Source organism: Lacerta agilis, chromosome 14, assembly GCF_009819535.1.
Source record: "Lacerta agilis isolate rLacAgi1 chromosome 14, rLacAgi1.pri, whole genome shotgun sequence".
Taxonomy (NCBI): domain Eukaryota; kingdom Metazoa; phylum Chordata; class Lepidosauria; order Squamata; family Lacertidae; genus Lacerta; species Lacerta agilis.
This window is the reverse complement of record NC_046325.1, coordinates 13,329,619-13,341,844: the sequence shown is the minus strand read 5'-3', so window position 1 is coordinate 13,341,844 and position 12,226 is coordinate 13,329,619. Positions and strand designations below refer to the sequence as shown.

The 12,226-nt window shown below is 47.2% G+C and overlaps 1 protein-coding gene across 2 annotated transcripts in view; it reads left to right on the top strand.

The window, feature by feature from the left end:
- The first annotated feature begins 630 nt into the window (after positions 1-630).
- STX1B (syntaxin 1B) overlaps positions 631-12,226 on the top strand; it is a 65,711-nt gene continuing 54,115 nt past the window's right edge. Inside the window, exon 1 of one of the 2 annotated variants that reach the window (XM_033171001.1) lies at positions 631-972. In XM_033171001.1, coding sequence (XP_033026892.1) covers positions 943-972 — 30 coding nt within the window. In that variant the 5' untranslated portion in view covers positions 631-942. The remainder of the gene's footprint in view (positions 973-12,226) is intronic. The other variant, XM_033171003.1, reaches the window with a different exon arrangement.

Sequence of the window (12,226 nt, the reverse complement as noted above, 5' to 3'; positions counted from 1 at the left end):
CCCAGTGGTAGGACCGGCCCTGGTTATGAGCAGCAGAATGTGATGTTAAAGGGGCGGAAACCACAGAGAGTCCAGTAGACCCTCGGAGACTAAGAAAATGTGTTATGGCATACACTTTCATAGACTCAACTCTACTTCACCAGCTGCAGAAGAACACAGGTAACATCCCTCTGGAAGTTATTAAAGGGGAAGTCATCTCTCTGCGTGTTCATATTACTTACACCCCACTTCTGCATGTGGCTCCAGTGATCTCCCGTCCCAGTTTCCGTCTGGTTTCATGCCTGCTTATGTTCGGTAGTAGTACTGCAGCAACCTCAGCTGCTCCCAAACCATCCCTTGTCTTCTCCTCAGTCGTCCCCCCCCCAACCCCTTGCCGCTCTGCCTCAGGAAATAAATCTGTGCTTAGCAATCTCAAGTGAATTCCCCAGGAGGCAGCAGCTATTGCAGAAGAATTAATGTAGAGTCCAGGCCGCGCGATCTTATGGGTGATGTGGTGCCTATCACCTTAGAAATCAACCCTCGCCTAGGATGCCCCCTCTCTCTGGCAGACTACAACTCCCATGGCCCCTTGGGTGGGAGGGGGTGCAGCGAGCATGCTCAGCTTCCCTGCTCTGCTCCCCCCTCTCCTCCCTGCATCTCTCTCTCTCTCCCTCTCTCTTTCCCTCTCCTGCATCTTCCCACCCTGCTCTGCTGCATCAGCACCAACCTCTCTCCATCCTTAGAGCATCTTCCTCCTCCCAGCTTGGCTGAGCAGGGAAGGCTCAGTTTACCCATTACTGCAATTACCAGTAACCCTCCTTCCCGCCCTCCTCCTCCTCCTCCACCACCACCACCCCAAAGAAGAGGGGTCTTCGCCAGCCACCGTGTCTGTCTGTTGAGCCACACGGAGGGTGGGGGAGAAGACCCACAGAGGACCCACAGCCTCGCCAGGAAGCAAGCGCAATGAAGGATCGCACCCAGGAGTTGAGAAGTGTAAGATGCAATTTTCTTTCCTCCCTTCCCCCACCCCCCACAACCTTGATTTAATGCCTGGGGGCCTTGTCTCTGTCTCCCCGCCACCCAGCCCCCAACCCTGTAGAGATGCAAGTGGGGAGATTAGCAATAGCCTTCCGGTGTATTTCTTATATTCCCTTCCTCCAACTCTCCAAATTGCACAAAAACAATTATTTTTATTGAGCAGTCACTAATAGGCAAGGATTTAATGGTAGGAGGAACACTCTATATCTAAATTGTGGTGGTTTTTGGAGCGCGTGGGGGGTGGTGGATGGAGGTGGCTGTCAGATTATTGGGGGGGGGGGGAGAGAAGCGATCCACTGCGGGATCTGTCGAGAAGGATGTCTCAGGTTTCCAAGATGGGGGAGGGTTGGACTTGGAATGGGGAGAAGAGGGGCTCATCTCTCTGCAAGACAAGGGGAAAGGCTGTCTGGTTGCATTTTAAGAGGGTTGAAATCTCTCCAGCGAAGAATTACATAGCCATGTATCTGAATGTGGGGGAGAAGGGAGGGAGAAGGTTTTATGAGGTTGTTCCATTCCCCCAAAAGTATGGGGAGGAATTGGAGAATGCATTCTGTTAATGTACATGTACGTGTGTATATTAAGGCAATTTTCTTTCAGAGTAAGGGGAGAGGGTGTTTAAATATCCCATTTTAAGTCTCTTATCCTAGCCAGTGTATGTCTACAGAAATTTGTGTGTGGGAAGACACAGTCAATTTTTATAGGTCATCCGATTCCTCCCCTCCCCAAAGAGGAAGGGTGGGTGGGTTGGAGAGAAAGGAATAGCCCTTAAGGCGTCAAATATTTCAGGAAGTGTGAGAATGGAGGGGGTGGCTGGGCGGGGGGGGGGAGAGGAGGAGGAGGAGGAGGAGGAAGGAACTTTTTCCCTCTTCCCTCTTCCACCAGCTTGTTTGGAGAAGGACTGTGATGGATGGTTTTTTCTCCTTTCACCTCTTTGCTTTTTTTGGGGGGGGGGGCGGGGGATGGCTGAAGGTTGAGCCAAATTGGATGTGACAGATTCTGTCTCAAGGGGAGAGGCATTGGGAGGCAAAGAAGTGTTGTGTGTTTTATAGCCCAGTGTGTTAATGTCAATTCCTTGATTAGCACAAAGCACTCACGCATCGATATGTTAAGAAGAGGGGGTCTAAGGGGAGATCACCGAAATAATTTCTAAGAACCCCCCCTCCTCCCCTTTTTATAAGACCGCCCCTTACACACGAACTGCTGTGCTCCAACCTGCCTCCCCCTCCTCTCCCCTCCGTTTTCTGGTTTGCTGAGATAGGATGTGACTCTCATTTCCATTTAAGCCTGGAGACACACAGCAAATCTTTGGCTCCTCTCTCTTCCCCCCCTCCCCTCCCCACGCCGCTCCTTTCCCTCCCTCCCGTCCCCCACCCCACAACGGCATGTAGTCATTCATACAAAATGTTTTCAGTCTGTATGTAAAGCAACAAGAAGTAAGGAAGGGGCTTTCTGTGATCTCGCTATGCCAAGTGGGCTGGCGGAATTGGAGTGAGTGATCTACTTTTCTCAGATCCATCTAATTTCTCGTAGCTCTTTTTAAAGTTGGGATTGTCCGCGATCTGGAAAAATAAAACAAGATTCGTTTTGTTTTATTTGGACCAAAACAAGAGTCACAACAAATTCGCCATCTCCTTCTCTCCTCCAAATGAGATTTACTTTTTTTTACTTTTTTATTTTTTACAGTGCCTGCTGTTACATGGTCTGGTCTGTTCAATTTTTAGCACCTGTGCTGTTGTTGTTTTTCTGGCCAGTTTCAGGGTCTTTTGTGTGAAAATGAGGAAATGTGCGCTTTTTAGTATCTCTCTGTGTGTGACAGAATATAGCCGTGCGCGCGCGTCCCTATGTGTATAGGGACTGGGCTTTTGTTACATATTCATTTCTCTGGGTCTTCAACGCTCACCCTTCTCCGACAGAACAAACATTATTTTTTGTGTGTGTGCAAAGGTTGGAATTGCTGGAGTTGCACATCCTCTCTGGATCCCTTTCTCCCCAATGGCTTGTGTGCATTTGTGGGAAGCAGGAGAAGGGGCTCATTGGCGAAATAATCTTTGCAGAAGGAATATGTGACACTATCACCCAGCGACGGAGAACAGAAATTCAGCCATCCCCTTCCATCCCAATTCCACAGTTGAACTGCAACCTGGGAGAAATAATTCAGTGACCTTTTCAAGCGTTGGGAGGATTTCTCTCTCCCTCCCCCCCCCTCAGTTTCTGTTTTTCTTATCAGAGTGGAGCAGAGAGAAAACGGTTATAATCACCATTCCACATGTTTCCATCTGCAGTAGCAACAAAATCGAGCTATTCCCTTCTCTTTTAAACAATTGGGGGGGAGCAGATGCAGTGACAATAAAGGAATCTGTGTGTGTATGAGTGTGTGTGTGAGTGTGTGTGTTGTGATATATATATATATATATATATATATATATATATATATATAGTGTGTGTGTGTGTGTGTGTGTGTGTGTGTGTGTGTATTCAGCAGCTCCTCCCCTCTGCCTCCCCTTTATTCTGCATGGATTACCGGGGTGGGGGGAGAGGACCAGACAGAAAAAAATGTTGAAAAATTGTGCAGGCTCCCGAGCTTTACTGGCTGCTTATACAGGGTGCTGGTGATGTGCCCCATCAGATCTGCTCAAGGCAGATTTCTTTAAAAATGCCATCTCCATCTCTCTGTGTGTGTCTGTCTCTCTGTCTCTGTCTCTCTTTCCCCCTCCCTCCCTGTGCCCCCTGCAAAAAAAAACCACATTTATTTGCCAGTGTGGGGAGAGAGACTGGGTTCCAGCATCGCTTCCTATCCTCCTGCCCAGGCATGAGAGAAAATGGCATTTGCTTTATCGTTGGCGCATTGTGCGTTTGGGGGGGGGGGTTATGATGGAGGAGACGGTTTTGCTGCAGGAGCCAAAGGCTTGTATGTATGTGTCTGTGTCTCTCTGAGTCTCTGAGTCTCTCTGTCTCTCTCTCTCTTGCTGCTCCCTCTCCCCCCTCACCCCACCTCAGTGTTGATAGTGTTAGTTGCTGAATGCAGCAGAAGAGAAAGATAGGCACACAATAAAGAGAGAAGTGGGGGAGATTATAAAAGCAGGTGTGTTGGCAGGAAGGGGCAGGGGTGGTGGTGGTGCTGGCATCACCACCAAGTGTGGTGGCGGCGGCGGCAGTCGATCTTGATGGGGGCGAGGAACCCGCAGCCCTGAGGCAGTGTGTTGGGTGGGGGTGGGTAGGGGGGGTGTTGTTGCAAGCTTTGCAAAATCCTGCAGTCTAGAGCCGGGTTAATAAGGAAGGAAAAGATTTCTTTGCAATGATGATATGCACCGGAGGCGCACAGGCGAGGGACTGTGGCCCCGTTGTCTCAAGCCTATTTGTTTATCTCTTCGCTATTTAAACCCATCCAGCCTCCAGCAGGGGAGAAACATCAAATGGGGAAGTCTAACCCGCTGCTGAACTTCCCTCCCTCCCCCTCCTTTAAACCACACACAGCGTACCCCAGCCAATTAAAAGCCAAATTGAGATTTGCTTTTGGTTTGTTTGTTTGTGTTTTGTTTTTTAAGGAGGAGGAGGGTCCTCTTCAATACTCCTAAAAAGATGCTCAGGTTCAGACTCTGGAGTGTCTCTGAAGAAGGAGTTGTGTGAGACAGGCTCGTTGTACTTCAAATGGGTTGGATTGTAATGAATGGGAGCTGATAGCGGCTGGGGCCAGAGAGAAAAGATGGACACCCCTCCCAATTCTGCATTTGATTCCCTAGAGGCCCATAAAACAGACTCCACAGACACAGCTCCCTCCGTCCGAACAGTTTATTAATTGCCGGCAGTGTTCAGGGAGCATACCCAGAGGGGCTGGCTGGCTGTGTGTGCATTAAACGGGCAGGACAGGGCTGGAGGGGCTGAAATATGAGGCTTGAGGAGGCTGAGAGAACTCAGGCGGCAGGTGGAGACACAGGTAAGCTGAGATTCTGTTGAAGGACTTGAAGAGGAGGAGGGGGGTGCTATTCTGGAGCATAGCAGAAGATTTGGGAGAAAGGCATGGAGGGAGGGGGCAAAAGACTGCGGGTGAAGATGTTCAGAACTGAGACAAACGGTGAAGGGGAGCATAAGGAGTCAGCGGCGGAAGACGGTTCTTTCTGCCTCTTTTACGTGAAATCAATTTATACCCCACTTTTTTGGACTAGTTGTGAACTCAAAAGCAGCCTGCAATTAAATACACAAAAGCAACTGACTGCGCAAATTAATAAATAAATAGTAAACAAGCAGCAATAAAAGAGCTAAGATTCGACTCAACAAAGAAAGGGGGGGGGAGAGAGAGAGAGAGAGAGAGAGAAACCAATCATGGTAGCATTAACGATTATCAGTCTGTTTCCGCATGGTGGGGATAGGCTAGCCAGATGACATTCTTTTTTAAAGGCAAGTGGGTTTTTTTTTTTTTTTTTTGCCTGGTGTCTAAAAGATTGCAGCCTGGGATATTGCCTGGGGTGGGGTGGGGTGTTCTATAAATGTGGCACCACCACCAAAAAGGCACAGTCCCTGCTTGGTGCCTGTGAAACTTCCTCTGAAAACAGCGCTAGAGCAAGGCTTTGGATGCTGAACGGAACGTACGTTTGCAGACAGAAATGGTCCTTCAAGCAGCCCAGGTCCCAAGCTGTTTGGGGCTTTTAAAAATCAAAGCCAGTACTGTACCTAAACAGGCAGGTAGATAGTATTAGATTAATATCACATGCTGCAATTGGCTAACTCTGTTCAATAAGCCGGCAGAGGCATTTTTTTTTGCACCAGCTGAAGTTTCCAAATATTTTTTTTAAAGGCAGCCCCCCACATATAACGTATTATTTACAGTGGTCTCGTTCCTTGGGCATGAATGGCTGTGCCAAGGTCCGACTTAGAAGGGAATGGCCATCGCTAGCTTGCCAGCTGAAGCTCACCATGGCCAACTCCCATATTGGAATCCTGGCCTCCCGGTTCATACAGCAGATTTCTAATCTCTAGGGTGGTCTGGCTGAGCTTTTAAAATGAGGACTAGTAGCTTGAACAACCCGGAGGCAAGATGTAAGCCACAGCAATGAGTTAGTACATAACTATTTGTTCCCATATAAAGGGACAGGGGAAATGGAAGTCCTCCCTATAATTGCTTGAGGTTTGTTTTGTGCTTTTGGCTTAACAGCTGAATAGTGTGTAAAGAGTAGGACGTAAGCGTGTGTGTGTGTGTGTGTGTGTGTGTGTGTTCATTCGTTCTTCAGCATCTAAAATGAGAACTCACCTCTGTCATGAGTTTCCTTGACAGCCACTCACCCTCCAGCCACCCTTATACTATATGGAGATAATAATATTGGCCTTCCTTGCAGGGTTGTTGTAACGCTTGTTGAGATCACAGTATAATGCGCTACAATTCCTTAATTCTTCTTGACTGGTACTTTTTTAAAAAAATCCAAGGGGAGGATTTGAACTCGGTCCCACCAGCCCAAGCCCAGAGGTATTCCCCTCCCCCCACTACACTTCCCAGTTTCTACTTTATTGAGGTTTGGAAGTCTTGAACTGAGAAAGGCTCCTCAAGGCCAAATGCAGCAGAGTCCTTGCGGGTTGTGAAATATACTGCTCAGTTTACTATACTAAGTTGCATGTTGTAGAGTTAAGGTGGGGAGATGCGATTGCTCTCGCTTCCCTCTGTCTGCCTCTTTCATCCTCAACTCAAGGGCAGAAGAGACGTTTTCGTGAAACCTTCACATCCTCAAAGGCACCATTTGGAGCGAGCTCAAAAGTGCAATCCTAAAACATACTTGTTTAAGGATGCTACCCGCATTGAGCCCAGCGGAATCTGCTTCTTAGTAAATATTCTTAGGATCGCACTTCTTAACGGCGCAACCGCCGTATAAACTGGAAGCAGGTTGGCATAATGTTGGGAGATGCAGTGTGTTAAGAGGTGGACAACGGTGTGTTCTCAACACTTCACAAAAAACTACAGTTTCCAGAGTTGCTTTGTGGGCACAAGGAAGGAGAACTCACAGCACTCCTGATTTAAAAACCATGAAAATTTGCTGTAGACATGTGCCTTAAGGAAAGACATGCACCAGATTAGCTGTTCCACTTTCCAGGTAGGAGGAAAGAAGGCTTGAGCGATGCGTAGGTTTGAGCGATGCTTCATTTTTCTTGCTATGGGGAGAAGGTGAGGAGGACTTGGTGCTAAGAAGGTTGCTGAGCTGGAAATCTTGTTATAGGGAGTGAGGAGAGGAAGAGTTTACATCTGGGGTGGGGGACATTTTTGGCCCTGTGAGCCAGTTCTTTATCTTCCTCCTCCACCCAATTTTGGCGCTACCCACCTGTCTATCACCTGATGTCAAGTGATTGTCACACGTCATTTGAAGCCCCCTGCTTTCTGTAAACTGTACAAGGAATGGGGACATCTCAAGAACCCCTCTGCTTGACTGTTGCAGAACGTCTTAGGTTATTCCAGTAAGAGCTGTTATGTCAGAGAGAGGGGACTTAGGTTGGAAGGACACACTTTGGGGAGGGAAGCTGCAAACTTCTGCTTTGGAAGCCCTTATTGCTAACCCCAGACTTGCAGAGAGCTAGTTGTAGCAGGGGGGAGAAAGCATCTTCTTTGTTAACTCCTCCCATGTTCTAGGCCTGAGACCAGGCAGGATCTAGGGCCAAACCCTCAGTGAGATCCACCTCCAATTAAATCCACCCACCACAGCTCTGCAGTTTCGTACACCAAAGTTACTAGCCCAACAAATGACAAAAAAGACCTGCTGGACCAGACCAAGAGTCCATCAAGTGCCACGGTGGCCAGCCACCAGGTATCTCTGGAAGCCCCCAAAGAAGACTTGAGGGCAATAGTCCACTCGTGTTCTTGCTCCTACTAGTTCTATTCAGTTGAACGCCACCTCTGAACCTCGAGGTAGGTGTAGATATCATGACTAGTAGCCATTGATAGTCTTTATCCCCTATGAAGCTGTCTCGCCCCCTCTTAGCTGGTGACTTCCTAGTCACCTAAAGGCGCGTTTTCCTTAGCACAAGTGACCACCAGTATGGCGACAAACCTGACCCAACACACCGGGCCTTTACTGTGTCTCCATAGAGGAAAGGTAGACTTACAGCTGTTGGTTCTCTCTCATTGGTCGTTAAATGGTGGGCCGTGACCTCTGGTGGGTCACAATTGGGGCATCGCCACCATCACATTCGCTCTTTCTCTCTAACAAAGATTTTGAAGAAGCAAAAGGTGAAAGGATAAAGTTGTGGGGAGCAGCAGAGAAATAAAACAAGAAGAGGGGATAGAGGAAGAAAAGCCAGTAAGGAGAAGCACCTGTGGGAGTGCCTGGTGGGAGGATAAAAAAATGCATAAAACAAAAGTGTGTCTCGTATTGTTACTTTGGCTTAAATGTGATGCCCCCAGCTCAGAAAAAGTTGTGATTCCTGTGTTATCCTGCCTGTTGATTCATTCAACTGTTGTTACTACTGAGCATTTGTCCAGTTCATACAAAAAATACCACTAGGTGTTGTGCTATTAGCCAGAGTCATATATTTTGTGTGTGTGTGTGTGTGTGTGTGTGTGTGTGTGTGTTTTCAGAGCATGGCAGGGGGATTTTAACCTGAAAACCAGCCACTTATACACACATGCAATCACCCTAAATGCAAACGAGATGAAATGTTATAAGTGTGGGATATTTCTATTTCTTGGAACTGGAGCTGCAGTAAAGGTACCAGCACCTGGTAATAACAGAATAAACAATGCAAGGAGGAATATGCAGCCCAAGATAGGGGAACACCTGCTTTCAATGAATTCAAATTTCCAGGGCCTGATGAGCTGCACCCAAGGGTACTAAACAAGCTTGTGAATGTAATCTCAGAGTCCTGTGGACTGGAGGCAGGCAAAAAGAAGACCCAGGAAACTTCTTTTTTTATAATGATTTTTTAAAATTTTCAAACAAAGATAAACTTCTAATCGGTGAACTTGACATCGATACCAGGAAAATTCCTGTAACAGATAACTGAACTGTTGGTCTGTGAGCACTAAGACAAGGTTGCTGTGATTACAAAGATCCAGCATGAGTTTCTCAAAAAAACAACAAGTCATGCCAGTTGAATCTCATTTCTTTTTTTGATAGAGTATCAAGCTTGGTGGATCAGGGGAATGCTGTGGATGTAGTGTATCTTGATTTCAATAAGGTTTTTGACTAAGTCCCCCATGATATTCTTTCAGAGAAGTTGGTAAAATGTGGTCTGGATGAGATAGCTGCTACAGGTGGATTTGTAGCTGGTTGACTGACTGAGCCCGAAGAGTGCTCACAGATCACAGCTGGAGTACCATGTCCAGTTCTGGGCCTCACAATTTAATAAGGATATTGTCAAGCTGAAATGTGTGAAGATGATCAAGAGTCTGTGTACTACATACAAAAATGAGTGTGCTGGGAGAGATTCTGAAATGACGAGGAATTTTCAGGAGGCTTTTCCTTAAAAACAATAACAATCAAATTGCTTCAGAAGAGTTTAAGGTTGGAAATGTGAGAAACAGAATCAAAACGGATAGAGACTTGCACATTTAGTCAGGACTGCGCTAAATGGTTGACTAGGTTCAAGGCAGGTTCACAGAACCAATTTTGACAATTGTTTTCCACCAATTTGTTGCATTTATATCCCATCTTTTGTCCGTGACTGAACTTTCAGCAATGTACAGCAGCCTTGCATTTAAAAACTCACCTAGTTCCCGAAGGAGTCCAGGAATTGGAGAGTGGACTGTCAGAAAAGGATGGCGAACACATCCCTCCTCTGCGACCCCATCTAGAAACCAACTGGGCTTCTAGAGAAGGGAAGCTCCATCCTTCAGGTCCAGCATAGAAATAGCCCCCCCTCCATCCCTTTTCTGCCCCAGCCCCCAACAGGCTAGTGAAATAATTTTGCCAGCTAGGAAGTTTTATTTGTTGTATCAATTTCCTTATTTAATCAATTCATATACAGTGGTACCTCGAGTTACAAACACCTCGGGTTACAAACATTTCAAGTTACAGACTCCGCTAACCCAGAAGTAGTACCTTGGGTTAAGGACTTTACCTCAGGATGAGAACAGAAATTGCACGGCGGCAGCAGCTGGAGGCCCCATTAGCTAAAGTGGTACCTCAGGTTAAGAACAGTTTCAGGTTAAGAATGGACCTCCGGAACGAATTAAGTTCTTAAACCGAGGTACCACTGTACTGCTTAACTACCACAGTCTCTAAGCGGTTTACAAAGATACAATACAAAGAATCAAAATCAGTTAAAACGATAAAATCAAACTTTTAATAAAAATGCCTGCTGGGGGTACCTGTAGGCAAGGCCGGCGTGTCCATTTAGGCAAACTAGGCAGTTGCCTAGGGCGCCAAAATGGAGGGGGCGCTGGCCAGCTTGCCCCCCACCCCCTGCCGCCGCCTGGTGCCACTCCGCCAGCGGCAGAGTGGCGGGGAGAGGGGAGCAGCCCAAAATTGGGCTTCTCCGCAGGGCCGGTGCTAGGGATTGGGGGGGGGCACCAAAAAGTGATCTTGCCTAGGGCGCAAAACAACCCTAGCACTGGCCCTGTCTGTAGGCACTGGAAGTTCAGTAGTGAGGGGCCCGGTCTGACCTCAACTGGAAGAGAATTCCATAAAAAATGGACCCACAATACGAAAAGCATGGCTCAATGATCAGGGATATAAGGGATAGGGATTAGGTGGTCCTTGAGATATCCAGGAAGCTTATTTGCCTTATCTGTATGGCCAGCCTCTATGGGGTTCTCGTTCTGGCATTGACTTGCCCCATATCTGCTTAGCTTCACCAAAGCTGCAGGACCCAACCGCCTTCAGGCCATGCCTGCTTGAAGTGTTGGGCAGTGTTTTGCCATGCCCTGATCAAAATTTGGTTGAGCTTCCAAGGAACCAAATTAACTTGTGGGGGCGGGGAGAGAGAGACAGGGGCAGATTTGGCCTCGTAGCCATCTCTCCTAGAGAAAGGACCCTGAACCTATCATACCCCAGCCATACTGGGCCCCGAGAAAAGTTGGATTTTGCACTATGTCAGAATGATGACAATGGACTTCTGTTGCATTTGTGTCCCTCCACTGGTTATGAAACATCTACGTAGACTCTTCCTCCCCTCATGGTTTCTGGACTATCACCCTTACAGTATGAAGCCTGATGCCCCTTAAGGACTAGAAACATTATTTGCTTTCTAATGGAAGCTATTCCTCCCCCCCCCCAATGCTGTACCAAGGACCCAATGACATATTAGAGCAATGCAGTGGCAGATTAGGTATACACATAGACACACAACCCTGCTTGTGATCTAGAGAAGACTAGGAAAGGAAGGTGCTGTTGTTATTGTTGTTTTTAAGGTTGGTGGTGTGTGCTATTTATATAACCACGTTGTCCATTCCACGCTTTCGATATTTCCATCCCCATATTTCCCTCCCTTCTCTCTGTCTTTCTTCTGAGGTCTTGGATCAGGCAGCTGCCTCAAATTGTCACAAGACTCACTTAAACAACACCAGACGTTAAAGTGGTCATGAGTTCATTCTGTCTAGTTTGCTTTAATTTCCAGGCCTCCTGGGCCTACTTCACTCATATCTGCAAGCACTTCCAGGAGGGGCAGGATTTTAATCAAAGCTCTCTGGGTGGTTACCTTGAAGCAGTTAGCAGTGGGATCCTAGGCATGTCTACACCAAAGTAAGTCCCACTGTGTTTAGGAAAGTGGCCGTAGCCTAAACCTAGCTGCACAAATAACTAGGCACCATCTTTCTAGACTTTTGTGCAGTGTCTGAAGCCATTCCAAGTGCCTGTGTGTAGAGAAGCGACAAAGAACCTCAAAGCACCTTAAAGACGTAACAAATATATCACGCCATAGTCATTTTCTTAGGCTTAAGGTGCCACTAAATTATGCCGTTTTTGCTGCAAGAGACTAACATGGCGTCCTCTCTGGAACTTCTGCTTATACAAGCTAATTCTGTAGTTTATGTGCAATTTAGCAAGTTAAAAAATATATCTTTCATTCCAGTCAAGTTTCTATGCCTCAAGAGCATTGCTTACAAACTTGTCCAATCCCTCTGCCCTCCCATTCTCTGTCAGCTTTTGTTCAGTCGTTCAGTCGTGTCCGACTCTTCGTGACCCCATGGACCAGAGCACGCCAGGCACGCCTATCCTTCACTGCCTCTCGCAGTTTGGCCAAACTCATGTTAGTAGCTTCGAGAACACTGTCCAACCATCTCATCCTCTGTCGTCCC